Source organism: Cyrtonyx montezumae, unplaced genomic scaffold, assembly GCF_038088225.1.
Source record: "Cyrtonyx montezumae isolate F1298 unplaced genomic scaffold, pur_monq_1.0 scaffold_8, whole genome shotgun sequence".
NCBI classification, from domain to species: domain Eukaryota; kingdom Metazoa; phylum Chordata; class Aves; order Galliformes; family Odontophoridae; genus Cyrtonyx; species Cyrtonyx montezumae.
The window spans coordinates 79,881,203-79,899,764 of NW_027072089.1; the positions used below are offsets into that span (position 1 = coordinate 79,881,203).

Sequence of the window (18,562 nt, forward strand, 5' to 3'; positions counted from 1 at the left end):
CAGTGTGGGGTGCCAGCGAGCTACACATTTTTAGATTCACATAAATAAAAACTGAGAGGCAGAGAACATCAGTCTAATGATGGAGTACAGCTCTCTAAGGATTGTAAGGCATTTTGTGTTTGTCAAAACACATGAATAAGAGAAGAAGGGGGGTGGAAAAAGGAAAGGAAAGCTTAACACAGAAGTATTTGTCTAGGAGAAGCAGGGCATTAAAAACATCTGGGAATTTCTGGTAAAAAGGTAGAAAATTACCATCTTTCCCACTCTCTAAAACAATATTATTGCATCCTAAATAACAAATTATATTCCTAGGAAGTACATTGCATATCACCTCCCTCTAATAAAAATGACAGTCTAAGTTATATTGCAATCATCTCAAATACTACAGCCTGCAACATTCTGTGGATGATTACTGAAACACAATATTTTTTGCCTCTATGCACACAGGCTCCCAGTATCTAAAGGACTACTTCCTGCACACAGAGAACCCACTTTTGAGAAGGAGAGAGAAAGAAAGGCAGAAAAAAAAGAAAGAAAAAAGCACTTATCCACTTATTTCTCTCCCACTAGCAACCTTAAGGGAAATCTCAGATGTAGGCTGATCAGAGACTTCTCTTTGAGCTAGTCAAAACTGCTTTCACATCTATTTCAGTGTAAGCACGTAGTAACGAAAGAGCCATGCCATCCATCTAAGAAAATATTCATGGCTGAGAACACAGCTTCTTCCCAAAGCTCCTGAAAACATCTATTCAAAATACAGCAATTATTTAATAGTAGTAAGGTCTTAAAGGAAGATTTCTAGTTAGCAAGGGTACCTTCTTTTCAGATAGTCTTTTTTTTAAATTTTGTCTTCTCCCTTGCAGATTTTCTGATGTTTAATAGAAGCCTGGAAAAAGTTGAGGGCTTTTAAGTAACTTCTGTATATCCTCCTCCCTCCTGTTGCAATAGGACAGTGCTAAAAGGGTTGCCAGGCCCTCCCCACCCCATCTCCAAAGATCTGCCACCACTGCTGGCACGTCTTTGCTTCCCCCTCCCTTTCACTGCCTACTTTCCCCCAACTCTCATCAGGAACTACTCATCAAGAGTATTTCAGAGTTGTTGAGCTAAGGAAACACATTGGGCATCCAAGTTTCAGTCCTTAGTGATACAGAGTAGAGCTTCTTGAGGCACAAGAGCATATGAAGTGCAAGACTAGAAGGGATTTTCTGAAGGACACAGACTAAGTTATCAGTCTTTATAGTGTCTCTGTCTCAGGGTACCTGCAACTAGAACTTGAGGTGCTGGTCTTAAGAGTACTCCAAGGTGGATAACAGCGATTGTCACTCTGGATGGTGCCTCACAGCAGTCCTTTTCAGGACTATGAGACACAGGAGTATAGAAAGCTCATTGCTGGCTCAGCAAACAAGATCCTTTCCATGAGAAATGTGCAATTTAGGAGAGTTAAGGTGTTTTGCACTGAACAGTTCTGTCTAGGGCAACTGACCTTCTGCTCTTACCCATGAATAGTATGTGTATCACTTAACAACCTTTGTCTGGAATAGTACCTGATGGAAGCGTTTTAGCTCCAGACCAACTTTGATCAGTTTCACTAAGGTCTAACATAACTGAGGACTGTCTGACACCTCCTCTGTCACGTGTAGCTCCACTGATCTTTGGAGTCAAGCAGACAAAAACAGGTGTAAGGGAAGAATTCAGGCCCACTGTCTTTCTAGCTGCTGCTGTTTGGCAGCAGAGGTACAAGTCTACTAGGAACATGCATGTAGGTGCACAAACTAGGTAGTGGAGAGCCCCTCTTACATATGTAAGAGTAGTCGTGGGTACTTATTTGCCAGAAGGCAAAGAGGAGGGACTTGGATGTCACTCCTGTGAGGGAAATAACAGATAAGTCATCTGAAAGAAGGAAGAATTCTCCCAGCTCCCTGCATATTTCCTGGTAGAGTTCACAGAGAGGCAGCCTCACACAAGCCAGAACATCTGTAAGGCATGAGGGAGAGATGTCCACTGGAGACCAAGAGGAAGAAGCATGGCTGCTGTAACATGGCATTGTATTCAGGCTAACAAGACTACCAGGATTGCTTGCTGAGGCTCAGCACCAGACTGCAGCGGTTTTGGAGCCAGCTTCACTATCTACATTCACTTTCTACAGTGTAGAGCATTGCACTACACTACCTCAGAGTCAAAGGGCCCAAACACTCCTCTATCTCCTGCAGCAGGCTGCTAGGTACATAGCACAGAAAGTCACCTCACCAGGGCACTCCACTTCTTCTGCTGTGCTCCCCCAAGTGTGTTGGCACCCCGTCAGGAAAGATCTGGTCCTGCTGTTATCCTAAACTGCAGTTTCTATGGTCTCACTTCTCTGCAGATGGTCCTTGTGGTAACCATCTGCTGGGCAAGCAATGCCCCTGACATTCAAGAACACAATGAGCTTTCTGGAAGTGGAGGCTGGTTGCCAATTCTTTTTTTCCACTCTGATTTCTGCATGGTGTGTTTGTGCCTCTCCTTCTACTTCCAGCCAGTACTTCAGTTCCCAAAACTGCAGCTGCTGTGATGACGTTATAGAAACTGAAGTAAATATTGCCTCGGTGCCATTCTTGCTGGAGGCCTGCAACACAAATAAAAAACTTCATCTCCTGAGGCAGTCATGTGCTTCCCCAAGTGGCTGCGGTGCTGTCAGAGCCAGGAGGAAAACTTTCAGTCAGAGTAAGAACGACAGTGAGTGGATGCAGCCAAACTATCCCAGCCCAGCCCTTGTGCTTCAGCAGCCAGCAGTTGTAGATGACTCCCTGTGCCCTTTCAGGTCTCTCTGGAGTGTTTGGCAGAAACTGATGATCATTCGGAAAGCACAGAGACAAAAATTTTTGGCAGCAGCTTTTCATCCAGGGAGAGTAATGTTTCATAGGCTGTAATTTATTTATTTTGTGGGGAGTGGTGTAAATTTGTGCTTATGACAGCTCCAGATGCCAGGTATTTTCTCATTACCTTGAATTTTTAGCATTTGCTCTTCCTTGCCTATTAGTCTGCACTGGCCTTAATTTAGCATCCATGGTTTGAGACTACTGACGTAAGAGCTGATGCAGGAGGGGCACAAAGTACATGAAGGCCTGTTTTTCCTGTAGGGCCTTATATTTAATGAATGATGTTCTGGAATGACCGGTGAAAGAGCAAACTTTCTTCATGAAGCAACTTCTGCACCTCTGAAGAGCTGAGTCCATGCTCATTTCTCAGAGACAGCCTTCAAATGGTGGTGGCTTTTGCCAAAGACCTTTACAGTTGTAGATGCTCTTCCCATTGACTTTTGATGATGGACAGCCCTTAATCATGATCACCGCAGAAAAGCTCTTAAATGTTTGGAAAGTTTGCACTGCAAATCCCAAATTCAGTTTCCTGTTATCATTAGAGCCAGCATCACTCTGTCTTTCCACACCAGACACAAGTTTAGGGGGAAAGCCCCACAAAACATAAGAGTCAATAAGGCTTTAGAGGCAGAGAGGAGAGTGTGCCAAGACCTGTCAAAGCAAACTCATCAGCCAGGTGCTCCTGTAAATGGTTTGCTGTGCTGCATGCCAGAGGCTGGATGGCAGGGGTATTTTGCCTACCACTACATTAGCTACTCTGAGAACTCCTTGGCAGCAGCTGAGCATTGTAATGCTTTGCAAAACACTCACTTCCTTTCTTTTTATTTTTTTCTTCCTCTTTTTTTTTTCCCCAAATTTTACCCTTGGGCTTATTTGCAGTCTAGATGTGAATTCAGATGCACTGGGACATTATACTGCATGTACATGCATAACCATCCCTGGAAGGACGTAATTCTTATTCCCATAAACCAGACACTTTGAACTCTGATCTTCTACATATAATACACCTTTAACTCTCTCTTGCCTTCTCAGGGTTTCACTTGGGAACTTGCACTCTCTCTTAGATGACCAAGTTTGTCCTCTCTCTCCTTCCACATCATTACTTGTCTTCCAGAAACTGATATCTCTCTTCCTATAATGCTTTGCCTTACCAAGGCTGCAGGCAAAGTAGAGCAGATTCTAGCAGAAAATGTGAACAAAAATATTATTTTTAAACAGAAGCAAATATCATAACTGTTCATTTGGTAATTTTATTTGCATATTTTGCTTCTGATTTTTTTAAAAACCAATACCAGCTCATTTATTTCTATGCATTTAACAGCTCTGGCTACCACTCACAGAGGAGTATATTTTGAACTAATGCTGAACGTTCAGAAGGCCCAGCTCTGAAATACAGCATGTGTACAAGACAGTATGTGTGAAAGAGGGGCAGAGGCAGAGAGAGACAAAATGGCAGATCTTCAGATGGTGGAACATTTGGAGCAGGGGATATAGGGCCAGTTTTCAAATGATATTGTTGCAAATGTTTCTGTTAAGGAAAAAAAAAACCAAAGCCATATATATATATATATGGTTGTTTTATATATACATATATTCATACACACATTCTGCTGAGAAAATGCAGCTTAAGAAATTTAACTCTTCTCTGAAAAAATATTTTTCCAAACCACAAGTTTAAATTCAAACTGTAGATCTCTATAAGCATCTATGTCTGAGCTGGCCATCTTAGGCTTCCTTTATCCTCCACAGAGATCTAGTCTAGGCAGTGATTCATCTCCTCCTACAGCACACATGTAAATAGGTCAGATGAATCATGGCCTAAAAGTGCCTGTTCCCTGTATTGACTGCAAAGAGAGCCTGAGGTGATGGATCCTACCATATGCATCTATACTGCCAGTGTCTACAATGAGGTGAGAAGAATACTAGCTTAGAAATGGAAAAATAATTTTACCTTGGTTTTGAAGCACATTTTTCAAGTGTTATACTGTTCTTTAGAGATGTCACTCAAAGTCATTAACGGTGATACACAGTATACAGTTCAATATACTTTTTTTTTCTCTCTCTCTCAGAATATGCTGCCGTCACTGCCAGTTATGTAAAATACATTTCCAACAAAAAGTATCAGATTACACTGAAGCATGTACCAGCTCATGAGTTTAAAGCTGGGAAAAGCCATTTATCTTTTTGTACTCGTCTGTGAAGGCATCTCTCTTCCTCAGACAGAAACATAACTGTACGTGTAGTAACTGCAACAAAAAAAGAACCACGCTGGCTGTTAAGAGCATACAATCCAGGTTCCCACTCCTATTCCTACTACCATCTGAATCCAAAGCATTTCATTATTTTTGTACTAGGGCTGCCTTAAGTATCTTACAGATGATAACCAAGCTAGGCCAAGGAGTTCTTTCATAAGAGATGGTCTTCATGGGCTCCAGCTATGTTTACTGGTTTATGTTTTGCTGGGGCAAATCCCGGGATCCAGAGGGATTCAATATATTTATTAACATCTTGGGAGTGAATGCATTATCATAAAGTTTGCAGATAACACCAAGCTGAGTGTTGCAGTTGATACGATAGAAGGAAGGGATGCCACTCAGAGGGACCTGGACAGGCTTGAATGGTGGGACCACCATTGCAAAGTTCAACTCCAAGTGCAGGGTGCTGCAGTTGAGCTAGGTCAATCTCCAGTACAGGAACAGATTGAGAGGTTTAATGAATAGAGACCAGCCCTATGGAGAAGGACTTGGGTGTTATGGTAGATGAGATGTTGGAAATGAGTCAGCATTGTACATTTGCAGCCCAAAAAGCCAACTGTATCCTGGGCTGCATCAAAAGAGGTTCGGCCATCAGGGAGACAGAGGTGATTGTCTTCCTCCACTCTGCCCTTGTAAAATCCCATCTGCAGTACTGCATCCAGGTCTGGGGCCCCCAGCACAAGAAGGACATGAATCTGTTGGAATGGGTCTAGACGACAGCCACAAAAAATGATCAGAGGGCTGGAACACTTCTCCTGTGAAGATAGGCTGAGAGAGCTGGGCTTCTTCAGCCTGGAGAAGAGAAGGCTCCGGGGAGACATTACTGCAGTCTTTCAATACGACAAGGGGGCTTATGACAAAGACGGAGGGAGACTTTTTACAAGGGCCTATAGTGATAGGACAAGAGGTAATGGTTTTAAACAGGAAGAGGGGGTAGATTTAGGTTAGAGATAAGAAAGACAACTTTTACTATGAGGGTGGTGAGACACTGTAATATGTTGCCCAAAGAAGCTGTGGATGTCCCATACCTTGAAATGTTCAAGTCCAGGGTAGCCACAGGGCTCTGGACAACCTGATCCAGTGAAAGGTGTTTCTGTCCATGGCAGGGCAGAGGTGGTAGACTAAATAATCTTTGAAACTAAACCATTCCATGATTCTATGATCTTTTCTACATACTCCCAGAGCTGTTAGAATTTTTTTCCAGTATGTCAGTTTCTCCACACCAGACACTGATTTCACAATGCTGAAACCTTTTGCAAGGAAATCATCATTGAAAAAAATAGTTTGTAAGAAACTACCAAAACATAACTAGATTTGATTTAGCTATTTGAACTTGTAAGTTTACAGACAGGCTGAAATCCCCCAGATACTGGACATTAGGATGTCTACAGCAGGACAGGGAAGCACAAAGAAGAGAATTTCAAGGTCCCTGCAAAAGCAAGGTTGAGGTCAGTAATTGCAACTCAGTCTGCCCTTCACACTCAGCTCCAGAGGGGCTAACTTGTCACAAAAAGCACCAGATGTAAATGGAAGTCATCTGTTTGTGCTGTGTCCATACTGTTATGTCTTCTGGACTGTGTGAAATCACCTTGGATGCAATCTGGCCAGAACTGATAAACCAAGAGAAGACCAAAAGCAGCTACAGTACAAACACATAGAAAATATGTCCCTGGAGCACTCATGCCAGAGACCTGGTGCAAAACACTTGAGATTTTCCTACATAGAGCCAGTGAGGATGAACAGATCTGAGTGCTCAGATGACTATCCTTGGTTTAGTGAAAGACTGAACAACAGTGTAAACAGTGAATTGCACCTCAGCTGAGAAGCTAGCTCAGATCAGAGCTCTTCCTGCATCCAGGGGGTGGGTTACTTACAACTCAGGCAGCCCCAGCATGCTTAGTTGACAGTTGGTTCTCATTAATTTTGTACCATATGTTAACACGCAATATTGCAATGTTAATCTCACAGAGCATTTCAATGTTACTGAAACACAATGTTTCAAGTATGCTCAATTACAAGATGTTTAGAGTTAAAGATTTCTTCAATCTCATTTCAGGGTAAAACTTCCTGTTCCAGTTCAGAACAGAAATACATTTTAAAATGCTCAAACATCTTGTAGAAAGAACAGCTTCTCCTGTTAATACAAACACAGATGTAGAATGTAGATCCTGACACAACAAAATACTTACGCACAACTTAACTTCAAGCACATAATTCCATCGTTAGGCTTATGCCTAAATCCTGTGACGGGCACAGCTCAACCAAATCAACATTATACAATAACTGTGTGTACAGAAACTCTTAAGCTCCCTGCTGCTGTTGCATTTCCACCACTTTAGCAATTCTCTAGTGGAACTGTTTCTTGATTCATTTCAAATATGTTTGCCAAATTGGGTTGTTGATCTGTCTTTCAGTCCCAAGACTGACCATATCTTTGTTCAAATGAGCCAAATAATTGCTTAAATAAGGAAGTGTACAGTGTTTTGAGAAGTAAGTTCAAATGTGGATTGTAAAACATCACAACTGGTTGGTTTGTTAATGGCAGATGTTCTGGAGGGGGAAAGGAAATTGAAAGAATGAATCATTATTTAGATGAATTTCAAAAGCAATTTAAAAGTCATTTCATAATCACAGATGTGTGCCAAATATACCCATCCAGCACAAGCTGTAGGCTTTGATTTTTGTGAAGTCTGCAAGTTTTTTCCTTTTGCTATTCCCACTGCAACCTTTTGCAGTGTGGTTTGAAAACGAGGATGTAAGAAAAAATTAATGCCTTCCAAACTCTCCACATACCTGTCTCTAAAGTGTTGTGCTGCATCCACAAAAAATACTGTCAACATACACAGTGGAATACAAATACCCTTTTTTTTTTTTTTTCTTTTGTGCTCAGAGCAAGCTTGTGGTTGGAGTAAAGATAAAAGAGCAGCTGAGAGGCACTGCATCATGAAGGAAGCTCCAGCACCCACAGCAAGGTCCCTTGCAGCTCAGCTAGTGTTATAACACTGTTATAAAGAATAGGTCTACACAGTAATTCTCTCACCAATTCAGAAGTTGTGTAAATGCTGTCGAAGTAGTGCAGAATCCAAGATAATAACCGCAGCCTATAGGTACACTCTTCGTTTTTGCCTTGATACTCCTCTCCTATGATTCCATTGATGATTGTGTGCCCCAACCATATCAACCTCTTCAAAGTTTTAGGCCATGAGCCTGCAAGAATGTATGCTAGGTTAAAGCCCTGAAAACAAATTATCTACTCCTTGATTTTCCTCCTGTAGCTACAGAGCTTTCTCTGGCCCATCTCTCTCCCATACATAATCTTCACAAACTTTTAAAGCTATCAAAGCAACATTCTAATCTTTCATTCTTTTTCTTTCAAATCACTTTCTTCAACAGTCTTATATTGCTTTGATTCCCTTTCAGAACATCAACAGTTTGTTGTGGCAGGAGTGTTTGCTCCATTACTAATAGATTGGAAACTCATCCAGAAAACTGTAGTGCAAACAAAACTGGAATTGATCTATCAGTTTTATATTAAACAATCAATTTCTCAGGAAGGCTTCTGGAATTCCTAATCTTCAGACCTATCACAAATTCTAGTTTGGTTCAAGTCATACAAAGAGAAGGAGCTCACTGTCTGTAACTCAGATGTCTTGACTCACATACTTTGCTTTTTTTGTGCCTTGAACTAAGTCCCTGGAACTTATTTGGATAATCCTTTTGAGATGTGCGTGAAAATGATGCACAAGCAGCAAGATAGGAAATGTTGAGAAAAAGGGGGGAAATGTTGGGATGAAGCAGGGGCCAAATAAAAATTTTCAAGTAAGAGCACAAACACACTTCAAAGGCATCCACTAGCATACAGAAGTGGAAATGGTGCAAATTCAAAGTCCTATTCCTTAACAAGTTCAGCATCACCATCTTGCAGTCTGATTTTCCACCACTTGTTTGTAAGTCAGACAGGTAGTCAATGAACAGAAAATATAACATGAAACTATGAAGAGCAGTTACTAATTAAGGATGTTAAGATGCAAGTAGCCTGGACAAACGGCTTTTGAGCTACCAATAAGCTGAATTTTTTAGCATAATTGAACAATACATTTTAATCAAGAAGATGCATTCATAAAAAGCGAAGTTAATTTTTGAACCTCTGACAAAAAAAGCTGGTCAACTAGGTAAATTGTTTTGTGGTGCTTGTATATCTTTTCTTGTTTGTAGAGCCAGTAGCTTACTGAAACTTCTGTACCTGCTGACAGTCAGCATTGAACCTTTGGTTCTCTGACACCACTGTTGCCAACATTTTCTGTTGCACTTGATGGCAAATATAGTTTTTTGTGTCTGTTACTTGAAATGCCAATAGTACATCTTCATGAAATGTGACTCAAAATAAAATATATGATTTGTGGGCATAAAAAATAGCAAATACTTTGAATATCTACAGATGCCATTGTTGTAAGCCTTATCTGATAAATACTACTTCCTGGTTTGTGCTTTTATATTCTCACAAAAACACGGTCTTTCAAGAAGACTGAAATATATGTGGATAACTTCAGGAATAATGCAAATTGCAAACTAAGATCTCTGTAGTTTTGCTGTCTTTTAGAATGAACACTCATAAGAACTCCTCACCTTCTTTACACCTCCGAAGGCTGAAAACATTGCACCTTTTCAAGACTCTAGTCATGCCAAAAAAAGAAGTGCAATCTCACTGTAATAATGTTGTCTTAATTATGTACAATACTTAGCACTAGTTTTACACCAGATGACTCATAGTAGAAGCCTATACTTAGCTGTTTGACTAAATCCCACAGTACTTAAAACTCTGCTGCAAAAGCTTACCAGCTTGTGATCAGATCTTCTCCCAGACAGGATCCTTTAGAGAAAACTGTTTTGGAAGGTGGTGCAAGAAGATGAGAAAACACTGTGTTTGGAAAGATGGGCCTGAATTCAGTAAGAATATGCCAAATATTCTTGACACGAGCCAGGAATATATTCTTGCTGCCCAGAAAGCCAACCGTATCCTGGGTTGCATCAAAAGAAGCACAGCCAGCAGGTCAAGGGAGGTGATCCGTCCTGGTGAGATCTCTCATGGAGTACCATGTCCAGATGGGGAGTCCTCAGTACAGGAGAGACATGGACAGAGGAGTGGGAGGCAAAGGGACGAGGCCGGACACTTCTCAGCAGTGTGTAGAGATAGGACAAGGGGAAATAGCCACAAACTGATGCGTAGGAAGCTCAGCATAGATGTGCATGGGAACTTCACAGTGAAGGTGATGAAGCACTGGAAAAGGTTGCACAGAGAGGTGGTGGAGTCTCCTTCTCTGGAGACGTTCCAGGCCCACCTGGACACCTACCTGTGCAACCTGAACTAGGGAGCTGCTTTGGCAGGGGGGTTGGAATTGATGATCTCTAGAGGTCCCTTCCAACCCCTACAATTCTGTGATTCTGTAATCCTGCCTCTCCAACCAAGACTACGTCAAACACTGATAGTAATTTATGGAATCCCTCTTATTTGTCTTACCACAACTAATCTTTTCCTAATAAAAATAATTACACAAAAGCATACACGTTTTATTCTGTGGGGTATTTTTACTACTGAGTTCTTTAATGAGACAGTATAGTGTTCTGGGCACCTTCATTTGTGCAGATTTCTCCACTATCCTATGTATTTCAGTGCTTGTTGAGCTCAGTGAAATCACTGGAAAGCACTGCATTGTCCCCAAGTTCCCTCCATATGTTCATTGCTTAGAGAAAACTCCATTCTCAAACAATTTGTTACCTTAATGATTCAGCTCTTGTAGCCATAGGATATGAATAATACTGCTTTCAAGTCTTCACAAGTAGCACTGGAAACTCCAAAGGAAGAACACTGTTAGATAGATCTTTTCAAGGGAAGTCCAAGACCAGATGGACTTGAAGCAGAGAATATTGCAGTCTTCATTCACCGTCAGCAGGAGAGACAGTATCCAGACTAAGCTTCCTTCATTCTCTGTCTGGAAGACCACATAGGAAATTTAAAGTTAGACACTGAAAAATGTTCCCATCTGTCTCTCTTCCCTCTGCCCCTCAACAAATACACAGAGTGTGTATTTACCTGGCTATCATAGATCACTGAGAGGCAGTTGTTGAAGTCTCTGTCTATGCAAATGATAAATATTCTATTCATTAAGCATTCCTACAACGAATGTCCTATGATGGCACCTTCCAAGAGACTCTTGATTAATTGCAAGAAGTAAAATACTTCACGTTGAAGTAGCAGCTGGTTGTGATACTTACTAGTATCAATTGACAGATAGCCTAGTGACATACAGTTCACCAGGAAGCTTTCACTCCTATACATTATTAAAACTGAAGTTGAGTTTTGCAAACTTACTGCCTCTAGATTAAAATTTATTGTGTTTAGCTAGCACAGATCTTTTAGGTATCAGCCCTGCTATGTCTGTCCTACCAAAAGCTTTACCCAGAAGAAACCACAAGTAGTGATTTGCACACCACAGTATTGTGCATCTAAGTGAAAGAACAAACAAATCATTCTGCTCACGAAATCATTTCATTTCCATTTTAGCCAGGAATACACTAAATAATGCATTACTCCTCAGCTACTCAAAAGGTCACCTTTTGGTCTACAAGCAGCTGCAGCAGCTGTGTTCTCCCAAGATCCTGCTGTGAGCACAGACCAAAGCATGAAAGCTGAAGACTAGCTTGGAGATTCATCCTAGTAGCTCTAGGTGAGAATCATTTCCAAATTGTCTTTCAACCCCAGCCACCTTCTTTTTTCTTCTCTTCCCAAGTAAATTAATTGTATGTAAAATATAAGAGACCTAAAAACCCACTCAGATTTTGATAACCATGCAAGGAAAAATACCCACAGAGATTCAGGACTTCCTATTCATTATTGATTTCCCATCACATTTTACAGGAAGGTACAACAGAGAGAATAAAATAGCCCCCCAGGAAGGCACTCTATGAAGCTGAGTTCAGCTCAGTGGCTCCTGAGTCTCTCGTTTCCAAACCATAATGCAAGCAAGCTGATGCCATTGAAAAAATACATACTCAGTAGAGGTATCTATTCCACAATACGTCCAGATAAAGCCCTAATATTTGAGTCTTTCATTTTTAGTGGAACTGGATGAAAGGCACCAGCAGCTTCTTAGAAGTTATCTTGGTATCAGGAACCCAATGTGATATTTGGAACAGGGAATCCATTCAGTTTTCTGGACCAAGGTGTTGACTATAATATGGTTGGACCAAATGATTCTATCATTCTTTATGGATCTTAGATCAGAAGAAAGAAATTTGAAAGTAAAAGAAAATCAGCATGGATTATCATCTAGTCCAGAATCGGTATCACAAACAGATAAGTAAGTACAGAAGAGATATCCTACCCAGACTTTGACAGAGTGGTGGACAAAGTAGCGAACTATTCTTGCAGGATTTCCTCAGTGCTCTTTTCCGCAGACCTAAATATGCTCCATTTTGTGAACACCTAAATCAAAATTGCCTACAACCAGAATGGCTTATGTTTCAAATTAAATCAAACAAGCAAAGGGGAAATAACAACTACACAAGAGAGAAACAAGCATGTAACTCACTGTAAGGGCCATCTTGCATTGATGCATAGCAATCCCTCCTAGACAACAGCCTGGGGAGCACTTCATTTTTAAAGATCCAACACACAATAACAGAATCATAGTAGGCATTCATCTAAATGTCTGCACCACTCATATCTTTTCTTACTCAGAAAAAAAAAACCACAAGTGAAACTCAAAAAAGAAATGGGGGAAAAGATCCTAATGTGTAAGCAACAAATTAAATATAATACAAAAACTCCTAGTGCATATGTATTTCTCAGCCCATTTGGAGGTGCTTTCATCTTCTTCAGACACTCATACATCAAAACTGCAGCAGACCTCCCTGAGAACACCCTGAGCTCTAGGGTTCCTGTCCCTGTTCCAGAGTGATATAGGATTCATTAACTCCAGCTGCTGCTGCTAGCTTTTTCCCAGTACAAATAGTTCAGTGTCACTGCAAGCCAGCACAAAACCTTGCCCCAAAGCATGTGCCATGTGGCAAGGCACTGCAGCTCAGCAGGCTGCCAGGGCTGGAGCCACAGTGGGAACAGTGAGGTGGCAGATAGCAAATGACACAGAAGACACTAAAGAATAGATTGGCCCATAGGGTTCTCCTAATGAATTTCCAAGCAACTTTTAAAGCTTAGAATAAAAATAAATAAATAAATAACACCAGAAAAACAGAACACAGAAGAATAACCAATTTTGTCATAGGTCGCTCTACACTAGAGGTGTTGATGTTACAGTACTCACTGGACTCATCTTTTGTTAGATACTCCAAATGTGGCCAGGATTCAGCTGGCATTGCTTAGCTCCTCTAGCTGAGCCCAAGTCTGCACTGGCCTGCACACAGAAGAGAGTTAAGAAAAGAAAGCCATCTAGCAGCAGGCTTACATTTGATCAGCAGCAGTATGCACCTTGTTTGCAAAATATCTATGAGTGAATCTAGACAGTATAAAAGGCTAAAGACGTGGACTAAGCCTAGTGACACACCATTTCTTGAAAATGTGTGGTCCCAGAACAACTGAAGCATATTAGCGTATTTCTAGCTAGAAATTCAAGCCAGAAAATAATGGCAGCTTGCTGGATAGCCATCAATCCAAGGTTCTGTACAGGTCCAAGAAAGCTAAACAGATGCACTCTCTAACTGTAGGATAAATCACATAGAAACATACAGCCCTAGTACCCCAGATCTAACCCTGCCTTTCTCTGCTTGAAAGCCCCATGGTTTTGGGTTCCCCTAGCATTATTTTGGAACCTTTGATGCACTTTGAAATTACCGAAGATCTTGGCATCACTACCACAACTCTAAGTCATGTTCTTGCTCTGGCCTGCTTCTAAAATCTACGCTCCCTCCACTGGCCATACCTGCATTCTCTTGAGAAAAAGCTTTCAGTTCTGCTTCCTGCACAAGGTGCTCAAAGTCAAACAGTGTTTACCCTGCTCCTGCCCTCCACCCTTCCATTTCTGTTCTTTACTCCCTGGTTAATTTACTTTGGCAAAGTAAATCACACACAGCGCATACAAGCAGCTGCCAGAGTGGAGTAAGACTGCATCTGTGCTCCCTAATCTGAGCAAGAGAACTAGCCATTTCCCAGCTCCATTTTCCAGCTTCATACTGGAATAACACCTGTATGCCACATCTCATCTCTGGGCCACCACAGCCAGGAAAGCCCAGGCCAGCAGCTGGACTGCAGTAAGCACCAGGGAACTTCTGATCAACTGACATACAACCAAGGTAACTTCAAAATCTTAAGCATATTTTCAAATATGGTTATTTGAAATACTCTCCCCTTCGTATTTAATGTGCAGCAATCCAGTTAATATGTGCGCACATGCTCACACACAAACACAAAGCTAATTATTTACAACTTTCCTTAGAGTTCTGATAAACTGGAAAATTTATTCAGGTTGGCAAAGTTTGAGTGTTTTTTCACTTCCTTTGCAGAAGGAAAGTGAAGTGATAATTGCTGTGGTGATCCTTCCCTTAATATTTTTAGCCATTATCTGGCTTAAAGTCATGACTGGCTCTGGAAAGTGTTGTTTTATTATTATTTATGTTTTAATATTATTATTTCTGTTATTGTTATTAAAACATCGGTGAATAGTCTTTTATTCTTTCCATTGAATGTATACATCTATCTCCTGAAACTGACATATAATTCTGAGAACATCTGCAAATGGAAATATGTAAATATTCCTCTATCTTTAACAGCTTTGGTCTTTGTTTTTTAAGTAGAAAACACCTCCAGCCCCACTGTCTGGAAACACCTCCAACCCCATCTCTCTGGAATCAGTCTGTACAGGTGGAACCTATTCTTGCCAGAGTTACATTTCCAGGAAGGTGCACACTCACTTTGAACATTAATAGTAGTTTTATCTATAATTCCCAAGGAAAAAAACAATGGGGTTTCATGTTTGTTTTTCCTTTGTGAGGTTGTAAAGCTCTTTACAAAGTTGTAAATTCCTCTTGCTAAGGAGAGGACAGCACACATCAGCTCTCTACCTTCACTTACACCATGGATCAGTGAAAATGTTGTCATGAAAGCTATTATGCACAGTAAGAAAACAAGTTCAAAACCTCTGCTGCTAGAAATGGCCATGAATATGCTATTTCCATTTGTAGCATTGGCATATCCTTGCACAGCTCTACCACAGTAAAGGTGGGAGCATGATCATCGCCATCAACCCCAAACCTGTAGCAGGTGCTGATGATGGTGGAGGTCCATCCCCAGAGCATCCCATTCTTGTCTTCTCTATTCTTAAAAGCAGATGGAAGTGTCTTAGGAATGGTTCTGTTTTTAAGAGTTGCAAACCTACTTTTATCAAACTGTTTTCCCACAGCTTGCTTCACATTAATTCTCCCTTGGGATTAACCATGGAAAAGGATACTATGCAGGATGGATGAAAATGAACTAATCTTGGCTAATGAAAGGCTGTCCTCTCATTTAGCCATGATTTTCTGAAAATGATTATGTTTGAAATGAATTTTTGTTTTAAAATCCAGGATTAATCATTTGGGAAAGTTGTCAATTCTGTTTTTCCATTTTGTATTTCCTATGGGTGTATTTTCCAGCATTTAGAACAATTTTCAGATTTATTATTTTTTTTCTTTTTAACATGGGAACAATCAAGGAGCTTGTTTATTTTGCATACAAGCAAATAAAAAGTGACATTCCGAAAGGTTTAAATGAGGGCTGCTCTGAAAATAATGCCTCCTATTTTATTATGTTGGCCCATGACCTCAGAGGTGGATGTTGGCGGTATGACAGTAGAGGATGAACCTTCCCACTAATATTCCATTACAATTGTTGCTGTAGGACAGATAGTAGCAGAGGAGCAGTCTGACATGAAAGTGTGGATGAAGCAAAAGTGTGTAATTAAATTCCTCCATACAGAAAAAATGGCACCCACTGGCATTCATCAGCACTTGCTGAACATTTATAAAGACCAAAGAGTGGATGTGAGCACACTGAGGCAGCGTGTGGCACATTTCAGCAGTGGCAGAAGTGTCAGTGAGTCACCTCTGCTCATGCAGACTGCTATAAGCATGGCATGCAGGCTCTTGTTCATTGCTGACAAAAATGCACAGCTAATGTTTGCGACTATGTTGGAAAAAAAAGTGTTTTGTAGCTGAGAATTTTTTCTATCAAACAGTGTTATTGTGTTCTTTGTATCTGCTGTAGTTTCCCTGGAAATAAATAGGAGGCATTACTTTCAGAATGACCTGTTTGAATTCCATCCTTGAAACTAAAATATTTTTTGTGTACCTGATTAAACTGAATTCAGATATCTGTTCTCCAGATGCAGTAACAGTGGTTCCCACAAAATTTCCCCTTTACAAGAGGATTGTAAATACAAGTGACATAAAACTATATAATCTTTCCATTTTAATAAGGAAATATCCTAGAAGTAGTATGTAGAGAAACTGCTCAACGAATAGATGTGTATCTTTGTATTTATTTACACACAGACACACATATTTACTAGGAACTGTGTCAAACATGATGACAAAATACCATGGCGTGAATCTGCCTATGTCTTTTGTTTCTCACTGCTTCTCTAGAAATCTAAGGATTTTTAGACTTCATCTGCAAGATTTCAGTGAATGCTAGAAACTTACTTGTTCCAAAAAAGCAAAAAATCTTTCACAGTCTTAATGTTCTCTGGAAAGACCCTGGTAGACTCAGCAGCCTGTTGATGAAGCAAACTACAATGGGATGAGAAAAATCAACTTGTGCCACAATGGTGGAATTAGGATATGCCTTTCTTCAACCCTTTCAATCCTTTCCTAGCATCAAGAGCGTGGTGAGGGCATTTGGCCTCTACCTCACTGGTTTCTAGAGGACCAAGGTGATGCATGTGCATGCCTAGACAATATTTTGAGGATGACCTGGCTCATACACACTGGCTAAACAAACACCTGGTACTCTGCTCATTCAAGTGCAAGGCCAACCCAAAAAAGAGTTGTCTGTAGCCTTGTGATAAAAAGAAGGATGAACAGTACTGGGAAAAGGGGATGCTACGCCACAGCTCCTTGCTGTTCAGGAGCAGGAGGCCTCCAACAACATTTGCCTACTTGCTGCCACCTCCTTCTAAGGCTCAACACAGAACACGTCTCTAACATGCACTGGCATGCAGAGGGCGGGATTTGGCACCAGGTCTGCTTTCACCCTGCTGTGCCATGTTACATACTGAGATACCACTGTTACTACAGTAATCTGTAGGAATACGCTTATGCATATTGTGTACACGTTTTTTTTTTTTTTCATAAGTAAAGAATTCTACAAAGAAACAAAGCAACAGTCTTGGGAGCTGGAGAACTGTTCTTGCTAAAGGTCTTTCTGAGTCATTTTTAAAAAGTGAGATTTCACTGCCCAGATTTACTCTAATTCAAACCTATTCCCATTGTAAGAAAAGCAATACCAAAATAAGGCAGTCTGTGCTGGATGTAGCCCAGACTGTCCAGGGATGCTTTGCCTCCCTTTCTTCTTTTACTGTGGGAGTTGTGAGACGCTGGAACAGGTTGCCCAGTGAGGTTGTGAATGCCTCCTCCCTGGAAGCATTCAAGTCCAGACTGGATGGTGTTTTGAACAACCTGGTCTAGAGGGAGGTGTCTCTTCCAATAGCAGGGGGTTAGAACTAGAAGTTCTTAAAGGTCCCTTCCAACCCAAACCATTCTATGATTCTATGATTCATTAGCAGTAAGTGCCACGCCCCACTCTTCTTGCTGTTAGTGCTGGATTTTGGCATACATTTCCTTTGCATGCACCAGGCCCAAGCTACTGCAGATTCAAAGGACCAGACCAAACCTTTCAATTCCTGCTCTGCTGCACTCGGTTCCATTTCCATGCAAACTACACTTAGGCAACCTTCCAACAGATACTCCAAGCAATTACAAGCTTCCTACCTGCTGTAACACAGCCCTGTTGTGATCATATATTACCGTACAGCTTTAGCATGTTATTCCACATCCAAATGGCTGCCTGTGTAGCAGGGGGCTGAGCTACAGCCCCTATGGGAGCCATGAACTGTATATTTGCAGGCAGAATATGGGTTTATGCTCTATTTCTGAAGCTCTGTAATTCACTTCCTGCCTTGCACATGGACTGGAGTTTTGCTTAGATGCAAAGCTCAGACTGAGCTGTCAGTCACAATATCCTTCTCTTTTCCCCTTTTAGGAAAGGGATTTATATCTGTAAAGGATGCACTTAGCTCAAAGCAGTGTAGTCTTAACTACACTGGCTCTGGAGCAAAATACCAGTGAGCAAAGAAGGTACGTGACAGAACTAAGCTTGTACTATAAAGCAAGCATAACCTCTGTCCAGATGCTAGTCTTAGTGAGGGAAGAACAGTGGTCTCCTTTGGCTGTATTGGACTTGGA

At 41.0% G+C, this 18,562-nt stretch overlaps 1 protein-coding gene across 3 annotated transcripts in view; it reads right to left on the bottom strand.

The window, feature by feature from the left end:
• Positions 1 to 18,562, bottom strand: part of F13A1 (coagulation factor XIII A chain) — a 97,964-nt gene that overhangs the window by 55,320 nt on the left and 24,082 nt on the right. Inside the window, exon 5 of one of the 3 annotated variants that reach the window (XM_065753412.1) lies at positions 10,887 to 11,100. In XM_065753412.1, coding sequence (XP_065609484.1) covers positions 10,887 to 10,912 — 26 coding nt within the window. In that variant the 5' untranslated portion in view covers positions 10,913 to 11,100. Of the gene's footprint in view, positions 1 to 574; positions 598 to 815; positions 919 to 10,886; positions 11,101 to 18,562 lie in introns of those variants that run through there. The other 2 variants (XM_065753413.1, XM_065753414.1) reach the window with 2 other exon arrangements.